The sequence below is a fragment of the Boleophthalmus pectinirostris genome, unplaced genomic scaffold, assembly GCF_026225935.1.
Source record: "Boleophthalmus pectinirostris isolate CB_2022bp ecotype Guang Dong unplaced genomic scaffold, ASM2622593v1 HiC_scaffold_6, whole genome shotgun sequence".
Classification (NCBI taxonomy): domain Eukaryota; kingdom Metazoa; phylum Chordata; class Actinopteri; order Gobiiformes; family Gobiidae; genus Boleophthalmus; species Boleophthalmus pectinirostris.
This window is the reverse complement of record NW_026571447.1, coordinates 29990602-30016790: the sequence shown is the minus strand read 5'-3', so window position 1 is coordinate 30016790 and position 26189 is coordinate 29990602. Positions and strand designations below refer to the sequence as shown.

Here is a 26189-nt window from a genome sequence, read left to right as displayed (position 1 = left end):
ACATGGTTGGGATAGTGTTGGCCGCTCGTCGCGTCATGTGCGAGGGCCACCCTGCAGCACCCCGCAGCACCCTGCAGCACCCTCCTGTGATTTATACAAGATTTTTAAACACGTCCCGTCCCGATCATATGGGCTCCGGAGAGACACACGCGCTCCTCCGTCTGCGCCGTTTGGACCAACCAGACGCGAGCCCCCTCCCCTGTCACCCCCTCCTCCCCCTCTCACCCTCCCCCCTCCCCCCACACGCCCCTCTCTCTCTCTCTCTCTCTCTCTCTCTCTCTCTCTCTCTCTCTCTCTCTCTCTCTCTCTCTCTCCCCCTGTGCGCTCTCCTGCTCGCTCTCCCGTCACTGCGCTTCTTCTGATTAAGTTTCAAGCGTCTCTTCCTTCAGAACTGAGCACCGTACGCCAATCCAGGTCAGGTTCTATCTTCTCTGCTTTAAAAAGTGTATTGACGAGTGCTTGTTTTGTCCCTTGTTTTGCTTTCCTATTTATAACAATGAGGAAAACAGTAGCAAATGTTTTGTTCAAATTCACTGTGCGTATGATCAAGTTCTACAGGGACAGACTCATGCACACATGCACGGGCTGCACATAGCTCTGCTCTGTCCTGGACTGGCTAAGCTAAACCAGTTTGTTCAAATCCATTGGTTAAAGTGTGTAATATGACTAATGTGTGCAATGCTGCGCTGACAGGACTAGATTAAGCACTCCCGTACTAAACCCATCCAGGCTAGTGCAGTAAATATTTTATGTAAAAGTTCCCAGCAGCTGTTTGGCAAAGAGAAAATGTAGTATTGGTTAATAACATGCAACTTTATTTTGGATATGGCACTTTTGCATTGATGGGAGCATTGAGACCTGCATGCACTCAAGTAAAATGACTATTAAGACTCAACAAATTTTACATTTTGGAAGAAAAACATTATGTCCAAGTCTTCTAAATGGGCCAGTTTTAACTCTATATAATCCTGGACTTAATATTTTCACTGGAGGGACATCTCTGCACAAATAACTTCTTTAACAGGAGCAATGCAAAGTTTCAGTAGTAGTGAATTAAGTTGAAAAAGACCTACAAACTTTGCAGAGAACTACTTTTTGAAACCTTGCATTCTTATTGAAGTGCATTCATAGTTTACAAGAGCATTAGTAGTTGTAGCAGAAATCATCTAGCAACAATATGAGTGTTAGTGGAAGTAACTACACAAACAGTATCATGTGTAGTAGGAAGCATGTGATGGCATATTTCAGACTGGAAAGCAGACTTGAGGTTGAAAAGTAAAGTATTTGATTGATCATAATTATTGCAAATGAGAGATGAACAGTTTAATTACAACTTGAAGCAAATTGTATTCTTCCTCTCTATTTTAAATGGTCAAAGTCGTCAAAATAGAGTGTATAACTGGCAAAGAAAGCATGTGACTGTACATAAATACTAACTGCATGGCAAATAATACATATTTCCTTGACATTAACTAACTAACAGCCACAGTAATTGACAAAAAAATAAATAAAAATCTTCCTGCAAAGTCTGACCTCCAAATCACCGGAGCCGATGTTGGACTCTTTGAAATGATTGGATCTTGTTTCAATCAAATCCAATTAATGGCGAAGCTAGTTGTTATGGTAGCATGTGTAGCTACAAACAGACTCGGGTGCGTGGTTCGGGGGTGGGTGAGGGCTGGGTGGGGGTGTAGGAGGGTCCTGTCACCACACACAAACTGAATGAAGAGATCTCTCAGCTGTGGGTCTTGTGTTGGTGCCACTTTTCCTCCTGGACCAACCACAGTCTTATCCCCACCCCACTGTGTGACCTGCATATCGCCCGGCTCATTACTGCAGCCCCAGAGGTCAGCCCTAAATTATCACCCTTCCAATTTAAACCCGTGTTGGTGTTCAATGCTTACACTGCGAAAACAAGATCAAGATTAGATGAAGTGACATTAATTCAGTATAATCATCTTAATTTGAGTAGTTTGGACAAGATTACATTTCTTTACTTATGGGGAAGAAGAAGAAGAAGACTTTTCAGAGATTACACTTTTGCTTACCTAATTCTTATTATTTTAAGTAACTTGATTGACGATTTAGGAAGTATTCAATAACAAGAGCAACTTATAAAACATTTACTTTTACTTTTCTACCTGATTCTTCCGTTTATTATTTTAAGTAACAGTACTAAATGTTTTTGAAGTAATCACTTACATTTTCAAGAGCAACTTTTTGAAAACTTTGAAAAATAAGTGCTTCTAAATCTACTTTTATTACTTTTATTGTGTTTCTGTCACATTCTCATTACTCAGATATGATTTTGTTTTTTCAACAGTAAACCTAAATTATTTTAGTTGTTTTAAAATGTTAAAATGTTATTATTATAATATCTTTTTAACTCTTGACATTTTAAGATGCCTTATGTAAATTTACTGGTGAAGAGTCCATCACCTGCTTGCCCACATAGAAATGTTCTACAGTACAGCATTAGATAGATAGACAGAAGACTAAGACTAAGTACCAAGGGCCAAAAACATAAATTGCAGACATTACATAAACATTAATGCAAAAAAACAAAAACAAAAAAAACAGTATACAGGGTTGCCTCTCCACAGATCTGACTTGAAGTGACCTGGGGGCTTCTATCATTTGGCTTCACAGAGACTATAAGACGTTTAATGCCATACTGTGGAACATTACAGGCTAAGCTTTGACGTCTTCATGGAGATAAAGGTTGTGTATGTTATGTGTAGTTTTAATTATTTGCCAGGATGGGAAGAACCTTACGCTTATTATTGCACATTTTACTAAATGTGTTTTCCTCTTAAACTTAACACAAAGAAAAATGTGTGTCATTTTGACTAAAACCAGATATAGAGCTTTTGCAGTGTACTGAGCCCCTTCACATGCGTTTGGGAAATGTCTGGAACGACTTCATAAGCCCACAGTGCCAGTGCCTGTAGCTGGAAAAGCCGAGCAGAGCCTGAGTTTCCCGGTGGCGGTCGGTACATGTAATGCATCACAGGGAGGTATTTGTGGAGCCGTTATCCCCTCAGATCAAAAGGGATATGTATCTAAAGCCACAGATAGTGTACCTGCCCCTGTTGTCAGCTCCTCTGGGACAGACATGATGGGTGGTCTCGGGCAGTCCATAGGGCTCCTCTGTCACCTTGACCCCACACAAACCCTCAGGCCTGGGCAGTTGTTCTTCATCTCAAGCCCTTTCAAGGAAACAAAATACAGAGTGGCTTATCTGTGCTGTTAAGAGCATGTTGTTGAGTCTTATGCAGAAACGCAGAGACAGTGATACAGCAGAGAAAGTAAATGTTGTGTTCTGATAAAAAAAAAGTGTTTGAAGCTCGAGCTTTCTTTTCATCTGTGTTTGATCTGCTCTGTTTCAGGCATCTGGACAGGAAACAGACGTCAGCTCTGCTCACAAACCCAATTTAGCATTACCCTTTATAAGCTGTCCTTTTCAATTCTTCTCTACATTTAGAGACTTGATTGTTTTAGCACAAAGTCTCTCCGGTGCCTAGCCCTTGGCCTTCTCGGGGCCCATCGCAGATCGACATGTGGTCCAACTTCTTTGTGCAGCAGGACGAGGATGGGCGCATTGGGGTGGCGGGGGCGGGCACAGCGGGGGGGTTGGCAGGTTTGGGGGGGATGAAAGGTGGCAGGACACAGAGGCGGAGCCACAAGATGAGTGACAGCATGGAGGGAAAGATCAAACTGGCCTTTTTCGTGGCAATCATCGGGGTGACCCTCACAGTGCTGGGCATGGGCACAGAGTTCTGGGCGGAGCTGTCCCAGCCAAAGACTTTGAGTGGGAACCAGACGTGTCAGATGGCCCATTATGGCCTGTGGAAGGGCTGCATCCGCACACTCTGGGTATCTGACATCGACCCTGAGAGGACGAGCTGTGGGCCCCCTGAGCTGCCCGGAGGTGAGATCCCCTCCTCCCCTCTATCTCTGTGTGTCTCCTGTCAATGTGATGAGGCAACTATGCGACTATTCAAGGTTATTTAGTTAGAAATGAATGAAAAAAGATAGGTTTTTGTATGCTCTGGACTGTTGCAGCATACAGCTGTGTGTTATTTGCATTCTGTAACTGCAGAGCTTTTTATTTATATATTTAAAGGACTTGTGGAATTATAAAGTGGAATTATAGAGGAGTACAAAGAGGATGTGCAGCAGCTGCATCCTTGTGTATCTAGGTCATCCTACAGATAATGTGTGGACTTTAAAGAAAGATTGTACTGAGGAACATATTCAGGGCATTAACACCACATTAACTATGAATGACCACAACACTACATGTGTTTCAGATCCTGTTCTGTAGTAATAACATCATGCATCATTTAGACATATGCCATGTGGCGTCAGACGACTCAGTGTTAGCAGCGCCGTCCGCTCCACAGCGTCTGAAGTTTAATCAAGTGTTTCTAATGCACAAGTTTTCCCTTCATTAAGTCCTCTGCGCTGGGCTGAGCAGAAGACAGACAGGTGAAGAGACTTCCATCTGTGAAAACTGTTCTTTAGGCGAATGAATCTGTTCTCCACAACTATTCAGTGAGACTATGGCCCATTTTCCAGATAAACAGTAGAGAAAGTGAAGGTAAACACACAGAGTCAGTCTTACCCACAGCCTGATGTCAGCTCCTGTGCCACAGTCACACACAGATGTGTTCACAGTGCAGTCTGGACCACATCATGTGGAATGATGCATCACTATTGTTTTTCACACTAATTTGTCTGTGCTGTCTGCGCTCTCGCTGCTGTGCTCACACACACATTTGTGCAGGATGCTTCAGTTGGAGGTGCTACTATCCGCCTCTGTCAGGCTGTCCACACTGGCATCCCACACAGTGTGGACACAGAGGCTCGTCATATTCACTGGCTCTGGTCCTGAGCTCAGTGTGGTCGGCCTGTTCTTCCCACACCACCATCGTCTCCTGATGAGGAGAGAAACACTACACATGAACACATGTTCACATACTGCAGAGAGAGATGAAGCAGGAGGCCATCTTGGACCACATGAGATTTAGTGGGGGGAAGTCATCAGTGAGTGCTTGTGAAGCCAAGTGGAATCTGACTACTTCACAGTTTTTGTCTAAATATAGAGAGGGTAGATGAGGGACAGAAGGGACTGAGGCTGCTCGAATGCTGCATTAGCTGAGCCCAGTGCACACTTCTACTCACCTCTGGAAGTGTCTGTTTAGTCTGGAACGGGTCCCATAGCCGTACATGAGACTCTACAGCCATATCAGTACCAGTGCATTGGCTCATGTTCCTCAGTTAGTATGTCTACTGCCTCCCCTCTTCCTCTTTTCCTCCCTCTCCCTCTCTGCCCCTTTCTCAATCTCTATGCCCCTCTTTTCCATTCTCCCTTTTCTCTCCCCCTTCTCACTTTCCCTCCCCCCCTCTCACTGCTCCTCTCTCTGTCCCTTTCTACCTGTTCGCTCCTCTCTAACTCCCACTTTGTCACCTCTCTCCCCGTTCCCCCCCCTCGCACCCTCTCTCTCCCTTTTTCTGCTCCCAAGTCTCCCCCGTCTCCCCCTCTCTCTTTGCCCGTCTCTGCTTGTTGCCTCTCTTGCTGAGGTGCTGTCGCTCTGTGCTGGGCACCATATGTGCATGTGCAGCCTGTCTCTGGGTATTGCAGCTAAAGCTCTACACTGGGTTATAAATAGGAGTGATGCCTGGAAGGACAGAGAGCAGAGATGCACAGGAGCTTCACAATAGCCAGTAGCCATCCTCAGGTCTCAGGTCTATTCAATTCAAGTTTTTATAGAGCACATTTAAAACAACTTCAGCAGACCAAAATACTTCACAAAAAATACATTGGAAAAGTACAAAAATACACCATGCCAGGGGAGAAGAGGTGAGTTTCCAGTCATGCTTAAAAAAAAATTATATAATGTTTTTCCTGGAGCCAGATCACGATTTCGATTTTCTCACATCAAGTGAACTTTATATACAGTATTTGGTCTGGAAATTCACACTGTATGAGTTAAATCTGTCACTAACTCAAGCATTGATGAAACAGTATATAATAATAATAATATAATAGGAAGTGTCTTTGTCTGAACATCGCAATATTGCTCTGCCCTAATTTCATTTTGTGATCTGTTTTCTTCTTAGAATCCAACTGCACCTATTTCAAGTTTTTCACATCTGGAGAAAACGCAGTCATCTTTAAGAAGACGACAAACAGAAGTGAGCTAATAAAAAACTGTTAGGGCTGTAGTCAACTGAAGATACTCTTGGCTGACTTCAGACATGTCCCGCTGATCATTTGGTCAACGTCGTTTATGGCAAAAGCTCTCAAAACTATCTTGTACCTCTATATCTCTGACCCAATCTGCATTCACAAGGCTACACCTGCACAAGAGCTCATGTAAAAACATTTATGCAGAAAAAAGTACTAGGAAACAAAGGCAGATTAAACTTGTGAATCATTTTTATTCATGCATTTAACCTGCCTTTTTACATCTAAATGCCAAATCTTCAGATAACTCACTTGCTTCCCCTTTTATGCTGTTAATCTAAATAAAATAGTTAGTCGACTAAGACAAATTTTGGTTTACTGAGATTCTATAGACCAATTATAAACTAGTGACTAAAAGCCCAGAGCTCTACTAGCTGTTGTGCATTCCCATCACACCACACTGTAATCATGATGCTCACATGCGGGAGGTTTGTGCTCGCTCTGGCCCATTACCCCTTTGCTCCGCCCCTGTGGTGGAGCAACAATAATTCTCTCTTTGATAAATGGGGACATCATGTGTGCATCCAGAGGGGGCTCCCCGAACATCAGCTGTTTCTCTGTTAGTCTGGCTTCAACTTCCAGAATCAACAAACATGCATTATCATGTTTGATCACATTTTAATTACCCAGCGATTATTCTCAGATCTAAACTGTAAAAATCCTCCATCCATCTATAGCTTTCAGATTTTAGCATGTAATGATGTAGCACTCAGTTTTGATGTATTGATTCTGAGGAAATAACCACCTTTGATCAGCGTCTATTTTTGTAATGTCCTTGAGCAAGACACTTATCCCACTTGTGAATATGACATGCATGTGAGTGTTTAGGTGCACATTGGCAGTCATGTTTTCAACAAATTTGCCCTAGGGCAGCTGTGGTGACCAAGAAATAGTAGTTTTACTGAATAATCAAGCTGCTATGATTATGACTGGGTATCATCAAGAAGTTGCCGATACGATACAGTGAGCTTTCGATTTGATACGATATATTTCAAATCAGTTCGATACGATTCAATAAAAATAAAGGCTGTGATACTAAAAGTCTTTGTTAAACCACTTCTTGTGCAAAGTTAATATGAAAGGCACCGACTTTAATCATCAAAACAGTGAAAATGTCAAATGTGTTGCATAAACGAGTTTCCTTCCTCTAAACAAGCAACAAAACTGTAGCGCTGTAACTAAATAGTTTGGTAAAATATACCAAAAAATACTCTTGGCAATATATCGATACAGCAGCCCATGATATCGATACAGCAGCGTCATATTAAATGATACAATATACTGATATTTCGATATTTTTGAACACCCCTAATTATGATATAAAAACCAAGAATGATAATAACACCTAGAATGTTTTGATGCCTTCTGAAACAAAAACGTATAGTGGAAAAAATTGTTGTAAAATATCAAATAGTATATTAATGCTTTGTTAATAATGTTGTATATAGAATAAAGTGGATTGTATAAGAATAATATGCTTAGAAAGTAGACCCCTGCCTGTGTGTGAGTGAGGGAATAAGAGCTTAAGATCCTGTGCTGTGTGTGTCAGATCTGAACCTGGCGGCCGCCGTCCTGGCTCTGCTCAGTTTGACCATGATGGTGATGGGCTCCATCTGTATCGGCATGTCCCTCAGCAAAGGGGTGTCCTTCTTCCTCAAACCAGCTGCATTCTGCTTCATCCTCTCAGGTAGAGTGGACAGAAAATGTATATATAAAATATATATATATATATATATTCTGCTTACAGAGACTTGAAAAACCATTATTGTTCTGCTAAATTTAAGTCTTTTACTTGCAAGAACTAGATAATTTGACTGTGACTACATGCTTCCAGGTTGTTGTTTTTTTGTTTTTTTTTCAATGAACATTTTACTTTTACTTGAACTAGTGATTGGTGATGTAGACAAAAAATAATATCTTAACTTTTCTCTAAATAATTGCAATAACCAGATTATATTTATGCATCAGAAATATGCTTAAATGTGCCTGTAATTTAAATTTGGGAGAAAGGCTTGGTCAGATCTACCTTAGTTGAAGGATTTTACCTATTGTGCATATCTTGGGTTGATGGGGGAAAGTGGAACACCCAGAAAAAACCCACCTAGACATAGGAAGAAACATGCAAATCCACACAGAAAGGTCCAGGAGTTGAACTAAGAACCTTCTTGCTGTGAGGTGAAAACATGTTCTGTTTCCAGCCTCCTGCCTCTCTTTAAATGACTTCATTTATTCTACCACAGAAATGTAGTTTGGATATCATGACAAAACCACCCTCTCCTTCCTCAGGGGTGCTGGTTCTACTGTCAGTGCTGATCTTTCACCAGTCCGTCTTGGCTTTACTGGCCAGTGACCACTCCATTCCCACCAGCCACAAGCTCTCCTGGTCTGTGGCGTGTGTGGGGTCGGCTGGAGCCATCCTCATCTTCGGGGGGATCCTCTTCATTCTCCTCTCCCTCCCCTACAGCCCCTGGCAAAAATGTTTCCCTCATAAGGACGGTGGTGCAACTTAGCGACTAACAGTATCATATTTTGTATTGTCTAAAAGTGAATGAGAAAATGCACAGCAAAAATAGATCTATAACTTTACGTAAAGGTGATGTCATTTTTCTGGTGGGAGGATCCATCACCTGCATGTGGAGGTTACAGCTGTGAATGCTTCACAGTATGGCATTAAACTTATCTAACTTGTATCTAGTCAATTACAGATGTCAAAAATTGAAAAACATGCATTCTTACTGTGAGCGGAGCTGCTTTCCACAGATCTGTAACTTGGCTCAGTAATACAGTTAGACACAAAAATTTAATGCCAAACTATGGAATATTACTTGAAAAATAATAACATCTCCATCTCCTCAAGTAGGTGGTGACCCCACCAGAAAAGTTCCATAGGATATCTTTAAAATGACTTTAATTCAGAATATGAATCTTGATTTCAGTAATTTAGATTTTAATTGTTTATGTGGAGTAGAAAAATTCAATGGTTTCAATACATTTCTGCAAGATCATTTATCTTGAAATAAGAAAATACATTTGTAATTGTCAGAAAACATTTCTACTGTGAAAAACACCTCGCCTGGGATCCAGAATACACACTTGTCCAATACTTGTCCAATACTTTACAAAGACCTGGTCACCAGTGAATCTCACTGTTTTCATATAGATGTGATTGACAGGTGGATTAGCCAATCAGGGACACACATGGTCAGTCTGTAGCTGATTTCTGCAAATCAATGAGTGAAATACTAAACTGTTCATCTGAGGTGAGATACTTTTTTGTTTGTAAATTATAGGTGACCAAGGAGCTCCTTTCACATGCGTCACTGAAAAAACTAATCTGATTGCACATTTGTCTGGGCTTGAGACGCAATGCAGGGCATGGGGACCAGACTGATACACATCTGTATAAAAAATACAGAGACATATCATTCTGAACTTGTCATGCAAAAAAAATAAAAACTTCCAGCTTGTAATGTATGTATTGAAAACCATGGCCATAAATAAATCAGAAGTTCTCAAAACTATTGAAATTAACATTGAACAAATAAGATAATAAGTAATTTGAACTTATCTAGATATGGGTTTTTGCAATGTGACTGTGCACTTTCTCATTCTGTGTTCAATATGTCATGTTAAAACTGTCATAGGTCTTAATGGAGTAGCAGTAGAGGAATGTCTTGTATGAAACGTCAGTTTAAGTCCTGTAAGTTGAATGGGTTCTGATTTACTATCCTGACGTTTACTAATGACAACACACTGCCAGTTCAGGACAATGTAAATATCTTTTGCAAAGGTGCTCTGGAGAAGTTGGTTTGTTTTCACTGTCTGATCTGAATGGAAGGCAGGGGTCTATATATGTCTATGGGATATTTACTGTTTTTGCAAGAAATATGCAAACTTCCATGATCCATACATATTTAACTTTATAATTATATGACAGGGATTGGCTCCACAAACTTGCCATATTAATCTTATGGATGAAAGTCCTTTCAGCTGACAGGAATCTCACCTTTGTGATGAAATAATGCTACTACATGAAGAATAAAATGTCTTAAATTATTACTGACAGAGAAGACATTGCACTTTATGCCAGTGTATATGTGTCCAGTAATTAAAGAGATAGTAACCAACCATAAACCAGGACAAAACCATTTCAAAAGCAAATTCTGCCATAGATTTTTGACCTGTCCTTCACCTCAACATATAAACAGACCGTTTAACATGTGATGTCACATGAACCCAGCCTTTTCATTCTACATTGGTACAAAATTAAGCGTTGTGCTTCTCATAACAAGGGGACAATGATGTGTGGTACGCTCACTATTTTAACTGTCCTGCAGTCCTTTGAGCGCCTCTGCTTTCTAAACACTGAGCTATGTGTTTTATGACTGAAATAGACCTAGGCATGCTGACTGCTCTTAGCTGTTGCCTCCTGCTTCACTGAAATGTTGATGTACGCAGCACCATACTATGTTTTATAAAGTTTTAACAAGTAATAAGCCACTTGACTAAGCTAGTTTTATTTATTACTTGTGTGTTAAAGATGCACTATGAAACTTTTCTGGTAGAAGTCCGGTCCACCATCTTGTGTCTTGCTTGCCCTGGAATGCTCCAAAGTGTGACATTCAACGTAAACATCTCCATGGAGACTCGCAGGTGACACGACCAGACCAAGTTACAGGTCAGATCTGTGGAGAGTTGAGCCACAGTAAGAATCGATGTTTTTTACGTATTTGTTTGGAATAAAAGCACCTGTAATAGAATGCAAGATGGATATGTTTTAATGCCATACTGTTGAACATTCTAGGCAAAGCAGTAACATCTGCAGGGAGACAAGCAGGTGGCGTACATAGTGCATGTTTATTGTGCGAATGAGTCTCTTTGATGAATGGAAGTAAGTAATGAATGATCCCATTTTGTATAGCTTTGGGAATGAACTCACTTTGTAAGCTCATCTTTGTACATATGCCGAAAGTGAACATTTGATATTGTTTTGTAGTGTGTCACAAAACTGCTCTGTTTTGCTCAATAATAAAATGTTTTCACATTAATCACTGGCTTGTTTGTGGTCTCTGTGTCTGCATTCAAATTTGACATTCACCCATTTTCACCCCTCCACTACGTGACCACTGCGCCCCGTCCCCCATGTCCAAAGCACTACACTATAATTAGGCTCGAGCTCATCGTGGTGTGTTTAGTGCAGAGGTGGAGAAACTCTATCCTTGAATTCCAGCTATGCCCCCGATGGGCCTTCCGTCATCCACTGTGACCGTCCACTACTCAAACTCTCTTCCACTTTAAAGCTATGAAAAACAACATACATTATAGCACATTTGAATATAAAATACGGCTGCACGATTTGAGAAAAATATCAAATTGTGAGTTTTTCAACAAACATGGTGTTTGCAGGTAGATTTGTAATTTATTTATATTTTAAGTGTGTCCAGAAGAATTGACAAAAAGCTGAAATATGAACTAACAAAAAAATACAAGCACCTTTCGTAACATGTCTGCATAGATGTAAACTACAGGTATACAAGTTACCAGCAGAATAAGACATTACATTTGCTAAATTATGTAGTTGCAGTTAATATTTCATCCCTATTAATGGCTATTTTGAAAGATTTCTATTCTGTCTAATTCAATAGATTTATGTAATTTGTATAGCACAGTTTGGCATGCCTTCTCTTTTATTTTATTTTATTTTATTTTATTTAAAGAGGCAGCGTGTTCAGACGGGAGCTCCACCACCTGCTTGTCTCCATGCAGAAATTATTCCATATGGTGTTTAAGTTCTCAGTAGAGACAAGCAGGTGTAGGTCAAGTTACAGGTCACATCCGCGGTGAAACGACCCTGCTCACAACAAACATGGATGTTTTCAGTGTCTAACCAGCAATAAAACACCTGTAAATGAATAAATGCAAGATAGATATGTTTAATGCCATACTGTGGAACATTGTTGACTCTGTTACTGCTTTAAAACAATCACACGGAGACAAGCACACCCAGCAGAAAAAAAAACAAAAGTGTAGTGTACTTTTAAAGGTCCTATATCCTCCTGGTGCCCAAAGAAAAAAAAGGTATTCGCAATATAAATTTTTTTTTGTGATTTTCTGTCTATTTGGAGGTAAATGAACACCTTAGCATTTAGATTTTGTTATTTTTATTTTTATTTATAATTTGTAACATGTCCTTTGTAATGGATGCCGGCGACATTTTGGTGTTAAATCCATTTTAAGTTAACAACCTAACAAAAACAACTTGACCAACATCTCTGACAAGCTTTTACAGTTGCCTCAAAAAGTTTTTAGACTCCCTTTTAATTTCTTCTTCTTCTTTTTTTTTTTTTTTTTTTTTGTATCATAGTGCAGCAACAAGCTAACTCCTATTGAGTTTTTATTTATTTATTTATTTATTTTTTATCCTGGACATGATAGTACCCTATAATACCCCAGCCCTATTTAGGCAGAGGAACCTAGACCCATTAAGAGTCTATCTCAAGATACTTAAAAGACAGACTGGTTACCTCAATGTCCTCTATAAATGACACAAATGAATGGGACAGGTCTCAGCCGGGTAGCATGCAAAAAAAAAAAAAAAAAAAAAAAAAAACATACTCTTATGAGCTTTTAGCCAAGTTATAATGTCATTACCTCATCAAAATATGCCTGGAGTTATGTTTGTTTAATTCACAGCACATGTTTGAGTAACTCTTTATAATTTGTCTGTTCCACCCTGTGATGTCATCAAGTGCTAGTCTTCAAATTAACACCTACCTTTTACTTTTTGTTCAGTAGCGAATAGAAATTCCAGGTCTGAAGCAATCCAAATGATTCTAGTGAAGGTTTATGTAAAACACAATGGAGCACGTCCTGTATTACCGCATGACATCACAAGGTGGAACAGAGTGTTTTCTGTTTAAAACAACTCAACCTAAATATGCAGAAAAAAAAAATGTGTGAATGAAACAAAACACATCTCCAGGTATGTTTTTGATGAGGAAACAAGAGAGTATGACATAAGACTGTAATATGGGCCCTTTAAATGTTAGAAAAAAAAGGAAAAAAAAAAAGTCTATTGTATCCTTATAGACATATAGACCTTCTGTACTTTTATTTGTGCAACATTATTAATAGTTTGTCCATTTTTAGTAGTTTGTACGACCATAAAGGAGAAAAAAAAAGTCCTTACATTCCTTACATAAACGAAAAACCTTCTGTGCCTTCTTTATCATTATTAGTAGTTTTTATGACCATAATACAGCACAATACAAGAAAAAAGAAAGAAATTGGGTTAAAATTATATTTCGTATGCATAGTATGTCATTTATTTTGCTATATGTAAATATTTGTTAAGTTTTGTCATCAATGTACAGAAGCAACCACATCATTTTAGATTTTTTTGAAACTATGTAATGAATAGAGTTGGGTTTATATACGGTTTTTTTGTTTTTTTTCTTCCCACTCTTTTTCGAGATATATGTAGTAGTACGTATGTGATTATTGTTTCTCTCTTGGTACAAACTCGAAATAAAAACAAATCGAATACAAAACTGATGGTAAATTTTCCTAAAAAAATCAACGTAAGTGCAGTGGTTTCTCTTGAATAAATCTATCTTTGTGTAAAACGTTTATATTTAGGCACCTGTGCGTATTTCTGGCATTAATCCAACGCTATAGGCTACTTCAAAGCACAATCACTCCTCGCGTGCAAACCAGGCCCACGAGCTCCAGCGCAGAATTCCGAGAGAAAATCCCGATTGAGCGATTATTCCCAGAAGAGACACGCCCACAAAAACACCGCGTCAGCCTCCTCATGTGTTACCACTAATAGCAAAGAACGGGCCCCGAATATAAACCAATGGACAGGTACAGGAGCCAGAAAATGTGGGTCTGAAAAGAGAAAACTAACTGGATGTAACATTTGATTTAATTTAGGCCAAAAATGAATTGGACTAATGCGCAAAATCAGTTTTCCTACCTCATAAATAGCTCAAGAAAAACGAAATTTGACCTGAAGGAAAGTCTGAAGGAGCACTGCAAAAACACAAATGTTCAAATCGTTTAATTGACAGAATGAAGTTGTTCCTTTATCACTAGAATCTAAAAAGGGATGATTGAGTAACCAAAACTTTTATTCCCTCTGGTTACACAGGGTTGAACCAAGAGGACAAAACCAGGTCTAAACCATGACTAAACCACGACTAAACCAGTACTAAACCAGCACTCAACCATGACTAAACCAGATCTAAACCAGGTCTAAACCAGGATTGAACCAGGATTAAACCAGGTCTAAACCAGGAGTGAACCAGAAATAAACCAGGACTAAACCAGGTCTAAACCAGGACGGAACCAGGATTTCAACAGGTCTAAACCAGAACTAAACCAGGACTAAACCAAGACTAAACCAAGACTGAACCAGGACTAAACCAGGATTAAACTAGGACTAAACCAGGTCCAAACCAGGACTGAACCAGGATTAAACCAGGACTAAACCAGAACTAAACCAGGTCTAAATAAGGACTGAACCAGGATTAAACCAGGACTGGACCAGGATTAAACCAGGTCTAAACCAGAAATGAACCAGGACTGAACCAGGACTAAACCAGGACTGAACCAGGATTAAACCAGGACTAAACCAGAGCTGAACCAGGACTAAACCAGGACTAAACCAGGTCTAAACCAGGACTAAACCTGGACTAAACCAAGACTGAACCAGGACTAAACCAGGACTAAACTAGGACTAAACCAGGCCTAAACCAGGTCTAAACCAGGACTAAATCAGGACTAAAACAGGACTAATCTTGCGCTTGAGAGAGAGAGAACCCTGAGCCCATGGAGCAGGGTGTGCGGTCACCCAAGCAGTCTACGTCAGTCAGACACACAGTCCTGGTTCAGTTCTGGTTCAGCCCTGGTTTAGTCCCGTTTTAGTCCTGTTTTAGTCCTGGTTCAGTCCTGGTCCCTCATGTCTCAGGTCTTTATAGGACAGCATTGCATATTTCATGAGTCTATGCAGTTTGTTTTCACTGTTGCCAATAGCTTCAGTTTGACATTTAAGTTGTAGCTATTTTATATTAGTTATTTTTTTATATCTCACCCCGAGTACCACGCTCACTACACCCCTGGCACCCACCTTTATGAACGTCCTTGTAGCATCAGCGTGTCGGTCCTGACCTGTCGGCATGTCGTGGTGATGTCGGGGTCTCCAGAGCTGCTGCGCCTCAGTAACACGAGGTATGATAATAGCAGGAAGCCGCACTTCAAATAACTAATCCCCAAGAGCGCGTGGCATTTAACAGCCTCTCATTAAGAAGCTCCCCCAATTTTAGTAACTGTTTATGGAATCTCACTTTCAATGCAGTGTTAGTATAAATATTTATGCATTACAGATGGTCACAGGGGCAGCGGTCAGGGCAGCCCATCTGCTCCGGCAGGGGGTGTCTCTCTGAATCTCTGAAGGTCATAGTCATTCTCTGGTCTGTCAGGATGCACAGAAGCAAGACTCTAATCAGGAATAACACTGAAATAAGTTACAGGTAAAGAGATGTTTCACAATATGGCATTAAACTCTATCCTGCATTTCTTGATTACATTTTTTAATTGCCAAAAAAACCTCAAAACAAAACAAAACAAAAAAACAGGTGGAGTCATCTTTTTGTCTCCAGGGAGATCTAATCTTAAAGCTGCTCTGTGGAAAATTCCAGGTAAAAAAAGTCCTAAAAAGATACCATTGCTCTATGAACAGGTATCATTTAAAAGCACATTCTGTAACTTTTCTGGTGAAGGGTCCGCTACCTACTTAATTCAAATAACATAACCTGACGTGGCTTGTCTTTTTTACATTTAAAGAGGCACTGTGTTCAGACGAGAGCTCCACCACCCGCTTGTCTCCATGCAGAAATTATTCCATATGGCCTTTAGGTTTTCAGTAGAGACAAGCAGGTGTAGGGCAAGTTACAGATCAGATCCGCGGTGAAACGACCCTGCTCACAATAAACATGAGTGTTTTCTGTGTCTAACCAGTATTCCAGCCATAAAACACCTATAACTGAATAAATGCAAGATACATACTGCCATACTGTGGAACATTGTTGACTCTGTTATTGCTTTAAAACAATCACATGGAGACAAGTAGGTGCACACCCACCAGAAAAACAAAAGTGTAGTGCAACTTGTGAGTTTTTAGCCATGTTACAATATCATTACCTCATCAAAAATACACCTGCAATTGTGTTTTGTTTAATTCACAGCACATCTTTGAGTAACCCTTTATAGTTATATAAGTATGTCATTAAACATATCTATCTCTATCTCTATTGTTACAAGCAGGTAACATAATCAGGCTCCGGTAAAGGCCAAATCTGTGGAGAGGCGAGTCTGCTCACAGTTCTTTAAGCGATACAAACCTGTGATTAAATAAATGTAACATGGACACGATTAATGCGACAGTAGCTCAGCTGGTGTTTGTCCAATGATCTGAGGTTGGCGCTCTCGACATAAACATCTCGCCCCCAGTGTTTGCATACACTGTGAATGTGTGTGTGAATGAGTGAGTGGTTCCTTGATGTAAAGCGCTTTGATGCCTTGAAGGTGGAAAAACACCATATAATAATAATAATGTACCATTTGTGACCATACATTTTGTTTCACCAATAACATTTCATCACTTAAAAAAGAGGAATGAATGACAGCAGCCTTTGTGGTCTGCTATTGTTTTTTTTTTTATAAACTTCGTGCAATACAGTGTTTATCACACATTTAGATAAATCATAGTCATTGGCCTAGATAGATCTATTCTTAACTACATACTATGTATATTGCCCACATAAATGCTCTGTGCGCAGTGGTGTCACATTATTATTCTTTTTCCAAAATCAAAGAAAAGGAAAAATAAAATCCTGGAAGCATCTTGTTGTTTTGTTCTTTTTCCTTTTGTTGTGCGTCGGCAGTCACTCCGGACGATTGGGATTTCGGACGGTAGACGGTGAAGACAGAGGAGGGCGAGTTACATTCTCATCAATGGAGAGAGTTCAGTCACAACATAAGGGAAGCACAGTGAAAAAGGTAAGGATTTGGTCGTGTGACAAGGATCAGCTACATAAATCTCCCATTTCCCATTTGAACAGTGGTCCCCAAACACAACGCTAGACAATGTACTTACAGAAGCTCTATTACAAAGTCTGTCTATACACATATGTATTTTTGCCACTGAAATGGTTTGCATCTCATTGTTTGGGAATGACCCGTAAAAAATATTTTCTTTTCAGGCAGCAACCTTTACCTGATTTAACTGTACAAATGTGTTTTCTCTGCATCTTCTTTAGTCCAAAGTTGTGTTAATGCCCAAGAACAAACATTTTAACATACTAGAGCTACAATACTACTGTTAACATTGAAATTAGACTAACAAATAGAAAAGGTTAACTCAGAAAAAGTCTCATTTGCTTGCGTTATTGTTGCATTTGTTTAAATTCAGTATTGGAAGACAATTTACATAATATTCACATCTGACATGAATGAAAAGTACGCAATATAGTTTAAAATTATACTAGTTCAGGCTCGCACGCACCTGCCACATGTGTACAGTCATGCTTAAGACGCAACAGCTCCAGTGGCTCTGCATGGAGATTCACAGTTAAAGTCATGAACGAAAAGAGAAACATCAAAATAAGACTTTCTTACTACTAACTTTGCATTATCGTTAGCATGTAATAACGCGCAGAATAATCACAACAACAATTTACACTAGTAATGACTGTAGCGTAAATGAGAAACTGCACAGAAGGTAAGTGAACATCTTTGTCGTAGCCCAAGCTTCATCACGTTTGATCATTAACAAAATAAATCCTTTTCTAGCATGTTAAAATATCAAAATAGTTTTCTTGTGAGGGTTTGTTGTTGTTGTTATTATCGCTCAGTTATTACTCCAGTGGATCAGTGAACATGGATGATCCTCTGTCCTGGGGGTCTACACTGGGGTGGTCTTCCTGTTGAGTGTGTTGGAGTTACTCTCCCTGTCTCCCTTGAGCCTGTCCAGTGTGCCCATCCCTCGCTCTGTGGACGCTGTGAAGGGCGGGGGTCCCGAGCCCACTGAGTTGGGCATGGGCGCGTTGGAGTTGGTGGAGTTGGCGGGGTTGTGTGACTTGAGAGAGGGCAGCGTGCCGCTCATCATGACTCCACCCCCTCCCCCATCTTTAGGGAAACAGTTGTGCAGCTGGTACAGTGTGGCCCTGTCCACTGTCCCATACATGGGGGGCAGCCCGCCCAGTTTGGGGTCTCGAGACAGCGTGTAGAGCGAGATGTCTCCTCCGGCCAAAGCCGTGTGTGAGCGCGAATGAGGGTTTGGCAGTGTGGACACAGAGATGGGACCCTGGGACAACAGAGCGGACGGTGGCAAACCAAAATTCTTCCCTCCTCCTCCGACAGGGGAGGGGTCTCTGGAGCGGGAGGGGTCTGTAGAGCGTGACGAGGAGCGCGAGCGGCGTCTGAAGCGATAGCTGGGCAGGCGCAGCATGGCGTGGGTGGTGCTCTTGAAGATGTCGGTGCGTGAGCGGCAGCGCAGCTCTTTGTTTTTCTCGATGTAAATGTTGACAGCTAAAACCCCCACCATTTCGGCCATGATAAAGGACAGTCCCCCGAAATAAAAGGACCAGCCGTACGAGTACTGCCACTTCTTATCCTCGTCCTTCTTCGGAGAAATATCTCCCAGCGCCGCAGAGATGTACACAATCACACCAATGATATTACTCAGGCCTGAAACACAGAGGAGTCATACATCAGCCACAGACCTATAAACACAAGTTTAACACAAGGCCTGTGACGAGTGAATGTACGCACTTTAACTGCCAGACCTGCCTAAACAACAGGGACAAGTACAAACAATACATAAAACTACATATGTAAAGTACTCCAGACCACAGGCACGTTCCGACCGCTGTGACACAAAGAACCCTGAGAATGTTCAAATACCACATCTCAAATATGTGTGGCAACTTTTTAAAATTTCAGTTTAGTTGATCATAAATTATTACACTAAAGTATGACTTCTGTTGTAGTGGAGTTACCTGCAGCTACAAACAGAATCCCCGCTCCCAGGATGATGTTTCGTTTGCTTTTGTAGAAGCGACTGGCCGCGATGCAGACTCCGCCCATCAGCAGCAGAATCGCACTGAGGATTGGGAAAATATTTGAGGCACGGACCACGCCTGGAAAAGAAGAAGGAAGACAATTTAGTCCTGGTCCTGGTTTAGTCCTGGTTTGATCTTGGTTTAGTCTTGGTTTAGTCCTGGTTTAGTCCTGGTTTCAACTTGGTTTGGCCCAGTTCAAGTCCTGTTTTAGTCAGTGTCTGGTCCAGGTTTAGTCCCACTTTTGATGTGTGTTAGAGAACTTCCATTTTGGTGCTGTATCTAGGACGCTCACTGCCAGCTCAGTCCTTAATATCTCAGGCTCATCATTAAACGGTGAATAAACTTCTCCAGCATCATGGCTCTTCTGTTCAACTCTTGGACTACTATTATTTATTCTACAACAATGTGGAGTGTAAACATGCTTTAAACCTTAAGATAATATCATAGTTGTGGTCCTCAATGCACAAACTGAATATATTGTGTGTTATTAGAAAAATGTCAAAAAGCTGCATTAAGTTGATAAATATTAAAAAGAAGACAATTTTACGATGTTATGTATCAAACTAGGGTATAAGGTGATATTTCTGTTTCAGTCCATTCACTCCTGACAGGCAAGATTTAACAAATTTCTTATGGATTAAAAAAATAGGAGTTGACAAATGACTCAAAGTTCAGATACTAATCAATACTAAAATTAGAGTTATCGATCTTGAGCTGTATCAGAACAAGTATAAGACCACATCGACTTTTATACGGCCATGGACCACTACAGAACATATCTCTACAACTGGGCAATTACACAGATATACGATTTAATGTTGAAAATTATATTGTCTAAATGAAGAGTGTTTTTATTACCATGGTGCTATTGGAATCATTATTATTACCAGTGTTGGGGAGTAACGGATTACATATACCGGCATTACGTTATCAGAGTACAAATTATGAGTAACTGTATTCAGTTACAGTTACTGTTTCAATGAGTGGTAATTGGATTACAGTTACTTTGTTGAAATAAATGGATTACATGGTAGTATGTTCCTGTTTTCACATTTTGGGCTAAACCAGGACTAAAACCAGGACTAAAACGAGAACTAAAACCAGGACTAAATCAGGACTAAAACCAGGAATAAACCAGGACTAAACTAGGACTAAAACCAGGACTAAATCAGGACTAAACTAGGACTAAAACCAGGACTAAATCAGGACTAAACTAGGTCTAAACAATATGCCACCAAACAGCAGGGTGGACATAATTAAAGGCACCAGTGATCTCATATAAAAATCATTTCTCTATCTATAATATTTTTAATACAGTTAAGTAAAGACTGGGCTTTTTATTGTCTTTAAGCAGACAAAACATATTAAGATATCGTAGTCTTTGCTTTTCTACAGCAAACAAATACCTGTTCATGGAGACTTGGGCTCAACAGCCAATTTGAAGAGAACAAACAAGAATTTGCAGGATGTGGTTGGTACATTCGTGTAGTTTTAAAAAGCATGACAATATCAAGTAATCCAAAGTATTTAGATTGCATTACTCACTTTAAGCAATTTAATGGATTACGTTACAAACTACATTTTGGGGTATGTAATCTGTAATTTGTAGGGGAATACATTTTAAAAGTGACCTTCCCAACAAATATCAATATCAATTTCAAGATCAAGCTTGAAATTTTAGTATCGTGAAAACACTAATAGCAGCATAATAAATAATAAATAAAAAACACAATAAAACATGATCAATAAAACATTATAAAACAGATCCTTTCTCTTGTGACGTCATTTGTCTCCAAGTTTAGGGGGATGGGACGCACATATGCACATACGCATTAACATTGTCTTCTCATCTAGGACATGTAGTAGGCCACAGCAGGGAAATGCCACCTAAATGCCAGCAAAATGCCTCCTCTCCACTGTAAACAGAACACAGCTATTCTTTATGTTTTCACCAGGCAAACATGAGGCAGAGCAGAGCACAGCGAAAGCACTGTAGGGCACGAAGCATGAACTAGGACACTCTACTCCCCTCTCACAGCGTCGGCGTGCGAATCACACCACAAAATATAAAATGAAACAATTCAAAACTTTGCACTGCAAAAATGAGTCAAAGGTGCACTCTGTAGCATTTCTAGCTGAAGATTTGCCATTTGTGTTACTGGGGACTGCAATAAAAACACATGCATTTTATTTAAAGCACATGTCAGATTCGATATTCATAATATTAGACCAGAAGAGTTACATAGCACACCTATAAAATCTATTTAAAGAAGATCTATTGTGCTTGTGTCTGCTATATAGCTATTTTTTATGACACCATTGGATCATTATGTCATAGTTTGCGCATTTAAAATCGCAATATTCAATACATACTTCCACATTCGAATATATGGTGCCCAGTGGAAGCTGACATAAACATCATCGCCGTGCAGCTGTCGGCATCACAACTGCACACCACACGAGCAAGTTGTGCATTTTTACCATACCAAAATAACTACCACACTGTCGAATCCTACGTGTATGGCTGTTTCAGAAAATAAAAATGGACAACAAAGTCAGTAGAGAGCAGTGGGCAAGTACTGGTGGTGGTGAAAACATTGATAGGCAATACGTGTCTTGAAAATAAGCGATTCAATATTGCTCAGACATGCACGAATCAGTCCTAATACCACTTCGAGAGGGTAAATGAGAAGGAGAAACAACACTAACATTGTTAAAGCTCTGAAAAGTCGATTTTGCAAAATAGGTCTGCTTTAATTAAGAATATAAATCGTGAGGCTGCAATTAGACTCACTTGCACACATATCAAAATTAGGCCTAAAGATGCAACTCAACCTGGATTATATCAGGACTAAACCAGGAATAGAATAGGAATCTACAAAAGGACTAAACCAGGATCAAATCAGGACCAAACTAGGAAAAGGTATAAGTAGTTTGAAGTAAATTATTTTATTTTACTTGTTTCAAAACATTTCATCTTTTTTCAAGCCATGGTTTTGCCAGTTGAGTAAGAAAATCACTTACCCCACTGCCTGATTCATGATCTTTTTAAAAAATGTTTTAATAATTTCAAAACCAGTCAGAAACACACGCAAACACGTTAAACAGTCTATGTCATGCACACAATGTAACTTGTCAAAATGTCTCAAATCACTATTGTTTTTTTTTCCAGTGCAATAAACAAAGGAGGCAGTGACTTACGCAGGACATACTCGGCCCCATCGTGGTCAAAGTCTGCATCTTCTGGGAAGTGGTTAATTTGAGAGCATTCTCCTCTTTTCACCCCTGTAAAAAGGAAAATAAGATTAATTAAAATTTAAGAAATAAAATAAGTCTTAAAGAAGTCATAAGTCATAATAATAAGTCATAATAATTATTTTATGTAATTAAATCTAGAGCTGCAAGAGTTATCAAAGAGATGCAAAAAATTTAAGGGGCGCAATTAGCAGATCAAAAAGTCTGTGATGTCCTTTGTAATTAAATGATCCTATGCTTGAGTGTTTAACATCTACTGGTCCATTAGTTTATACAAACATGTTTAAAAATGCATGTGATTCCTGTAGTGATTACTAGTTTAAGAGGTATTTATATTCTTCTTTCAAATACAAAATAGACAGGTTTACAAAGTGCACTGTGGACTGGATCTCAGGGTGATTTGCAAGCACTGTCAGAAAAAAAAAAGCTACAATACATCTTTACAAATCTTTACAAATCTAACCCCAATATAACCTTAAGCAAAAGATGTTCATTTTGTCTTCTTATATACTTTAACTTCTTGGGTTCTTTTTAAAGACAATGCAGTAAAGTGTGTTTACCTTGTTGACATGTTTCGGCTGCTAGCTGCAAGCCATCTTCAGAACTGTCACCGGTGTTGGTGGTGACGTGTCGTATATCAGCTGTTGTTACTTCCTGTAGGCGTGGTCAGCCTGATGGACCTGGCAGGTCGCTCAGACTGACCACGCCTCCCGTCGCCCGGTGTCTCTGGAGGAGGGTGTCCCAGGTGTGTGAAAGGAGGAACGCGCCGTCATCACGGTTAATGCTGTCCGTGCCTCGCTTTCTGATTTCAATGTCCTCCTTGATCCAGCGTTTGAACTTGTTGTTTTCCGATCCAATGACCCGAGCCCCGTCCCGATCCATAATGTGGTTGTTCCTTTTACAGTGGTCTGATATGGCGGATTTTAGGTTTTCCTGTTCTGCTTTGTCTTTTTGTGTTCTGGTGAGTCTCCCTGACGTTTCCTTCTCGCATTCCTTTTGGTGTTCCTTTTTTCGGATGTGAAATGCCCGGCCTGTTTCCCCTATGTATGATTTATTGCATGATTTGCATTGAATTTCGTAGATGACATTGCATTTTTGTTCTTGTGGGATTTTGTCCTTGGGGTGTACGAGCTGTTGACGGAGTTTTGTGTATGGTTTTACTACAGTGCTAATGTTGTGTTTTTTCATGGCTCTCTGGATGGGTTCGGTTATGCCTCTGATGTTCGGCAGTGTGACTATGTTTTTGTCCTGCTGCCCTGTGTTGGATTGTTGTGTTTTTTTCCGGGGTTTGTTGGTTTTATTGATAACTTGTTGTCTGCCTTTGTTATGGCCCAGCTGGGATACTGACATTGTTTGAGCGCACGTTCCTCCTTTCACACACCTGGGACACCCTCCTCCAGAGAACACCGGGCGACGGGAGGCGTGGTCAGTCTGAGCGACCTGCCAGGTCCATCAGGCTGACCACGCCTACAGAAAGTAACAACAGCTGATATACGACACGTCACCACCAACACCGGTGACAGTTCTGAAGATGGCTTGCAGCTAGCAGCCGAAACATGTCAACAAGGTCAACACACTTTACTGCATTGTCTTTAAAAAGAACCCAAGAAGCCAATATAACCTTTATAGACGGAGCAGTCCTACACAAACGTCAGTACGAGTATACATACAAGAGTGGACAGACAGAGGGGCGGACGGCTCTGATGGAGAATGAAAAGGATGAGATGGGATGAGGAGGACACAGATGTTTCCAGATGTTTCTCTGTGAAGAAGCAGGTGGAGCACAGAGGGACAAATCAAGGCTCCGACAAATCATCAGACATATGCTCACTCAGACAGCAGAAAAATACACTTTTGAAACAGCACATTTTTAGTGACATCAAATACATGAACTGTATGAGCTGTGATGTTTGTTTCAGATTATGACTTGTACTAAAATAATGCCACATGGAGCTGAGCCCCATCAGGCTGAAGCTGCAGAGGAGAGAGCAGGACATCTCTATCCTCTGCCACCCACAGGAACATGAATCTTTTAAAGGGGTTTGTCCAGTGTTTGCTCTGTGCTACACCTCACTGCATCACTGCACAAGTGTGCGGCCTCTGCAGACCTCCGGCCCGCATGAGCCTAACCCAAAGCCTGGTCTAACCAGCAGCTTTAGTGCACCCACCCCGAGAGCACAAGGAGGCAGGAAGAGAATATCTATGAGGAGAGAGCGGGGTGTTCAGTGAATGCAGCCAAAGCACACAGAGAGGGGTGGGGGTGCACTGCAGTGCTGCAAGGCTCCAGCTTATCTCTAATTGGCTGCTGCTATCAGGAAGCTTAAAGATGAGGACAAATTAGCTTTGTACAATGACCAAGCCCAGGACGGCACAGGCTTTTTAAACCGAGCCAAGAGGCTTCCTCAAACTGGAGCTGCATCTGTTTGAATGGAGTGAAGTCACAGCACAGTTTGGCCCTTTACACTTGAGTGTCAGCCAGTCTGTGTACTGTGTAATGGATAAGAACTAGCAGCTTGTATTTCTGTGATGGTCACAGCCAGTTTCTGCGGCTTCTGCCATTTGGCTTCAGAAAAGAGAGAAAGGAGGGAGATCTCTTTCACCATCTCCACCATCAAACTAGTCACTAATGACTCTGACAGAAAAAAAGTTTTAGCATGTTACACTAAGATATGATGCACACTAGTACAGGCCGATATATTTCCCATAACCCCTTGTGTGATGCGGTGTACCTTCCAGGCAGCAGATCCTCCAGAGGCCGGAGTGGGTGAGGGCCCCGGGGTCCTTCTTGTCCTTGTTGTGTGGGTCGTCCTGGGACACGTTGGCGGTGGTGTTGCAGATGAGGGCACGGGAGTACAGCCAGTAGTCCGTCCCTATGGCCACCGTCATCAGGCCGAAGGCAGCGAAGGCCCCCACGGTGGTGAGGAGGATCTGGATCCCCTTCTCACACACCATGCCTGAGAGACAGATAAAGACTCACCTGTTTAGACTTAGGCCTGTCACGATAACACTTTTTGAAGCACAATACCTTACTGATGAAAATATAAACCATAACGAAATACTGATTGCTATTATTCCACTGACACAGTAACCCTAAAGCAGGACACTATATGTACAGTATTGTGAATGACCATGAACTGCAGTAGCAAAATGAAACATCTATCTATCATAAACTGAATGATAAGTCGATACAGTAATTATCATGACAGGTCTATTTAGACTGTCATACTTTGTTTTCACATTTTAATTGAGGGTTGGGCGATAGGAGGATGGAAATCGTTACATGATCTGACATCTGCTATTTTGGTGAATGCCGTGATTGAGTGCTTCTCTGTTTACTACAGCTTAATGCTCAAATACACGTTTTCCCTTGCACTCTATTGGCCAACCTCCATTATGCTCTGAGTGACAGGTGGATTTAACCAATCACAGTTAAGTATGAAACTCACAAGATGCAGAAAGCTTTAGTTACCTACAACATAAAGATGATAAATGTACATAAAACATGACCCAATTGAAATCATCACATAGGTTATAGATAATTTTGATAGACATTTTTA

At 40.5% G+C, this 26189-nt stretch overlaps 2 protein-coding genes across 2 annotated transcripts; one reads left to right on the top strand and one right to left on the bottom strand.

Moving 5' to 3' along the window:
• Nucleotides 1–3558: 3558 nt before the first annotated feature.
• Nucleotides 3559–8763, top strand: cacng6b (calcium channel, voltage-dependent, gamma subunit 6b). The gene is made up of 4 exons (XM_020928110.2): nt 3559–3931; nt 6127–6201; nt 7803–7940; nt 8540–8763. Exons 1-4 carry the CDS (start codon nt 3559–3561, stop codon nt 8761–8763), a joined length of 810 nt encoding a protein of 269 aa, XP_020783769.2.
• A 9455-nt stretch (nt 8764–18218) lies between these two features.
• Nucleotides 18219–25587, bottom strand: cacng8b (calcium channel, voltage-dependent, gamma subunit 8b). Its single transcript, XM_020928039.1, has 4 exons — nt 25362–25587; nt 22579–22662; nt 19315–19455; nt 18219–19003 (listed from the first exon to the last, which is right to left on the bottom strand). The coding sequence occupies exons 1-4, from the start codon at nt 25582–25584 to the stop codon at nt 18219–18221; spliced, it is 1233 nt and encodes a 410-aa protein (XP_020783698.1). The 5' UTR covers nt 25585–25587.
• Nucleotides 25588–26189: the final 602 nt, after the last annotated feature.

Excerpts from the sequence above, each read along its gene's own strand:
- cacng6b (XM_020928110.2), top strand. The coding sequence starts at position 3,559 with ATGTGGTCCAACTTCTTTGTGCAGCAGGACGAGGATGGGCGCATTGGG. Across the intron at positions 3,932-6,126 it reads GCCCCCTGAGCTGCCCGGAG|AATCCAACTGCACCTATTTC; the intron begins GTGAGATCCCCT and ends TTTTCTTCTTAG. Across the intron at positions 6,202-7,802 it reads TAAGAAGACGACAAACAGAA|ATCTGAACCTGGCGGCCGCC; the intron begins GTGAGCTAATAA and ends TGTGTGTGTCAG.
- cacng8b (XM_020928039.1), bottom strand. The coding sequence starts at position 25,584 with ATGGTGTGTGAGAAGGGGATCCAGATCCTCCTCACCACCGTGGGGGCC. Across the intron at positions 22,663-25,361 it reads GAGGATCTGCTGCCTGGAAG|GGGTGAAAAGAGGAGAATGC; the intron begins GTACACCGCATC and ends TCCTTTTTACAG. Across the intron at positions 19,004-19,314 it reads GATTCTGTTTGTAGCTGCAG|GCCTGAGTAATATCATTGGT; the intron begins GTAACTCCACTA and ends TCTGTGTTTCAG.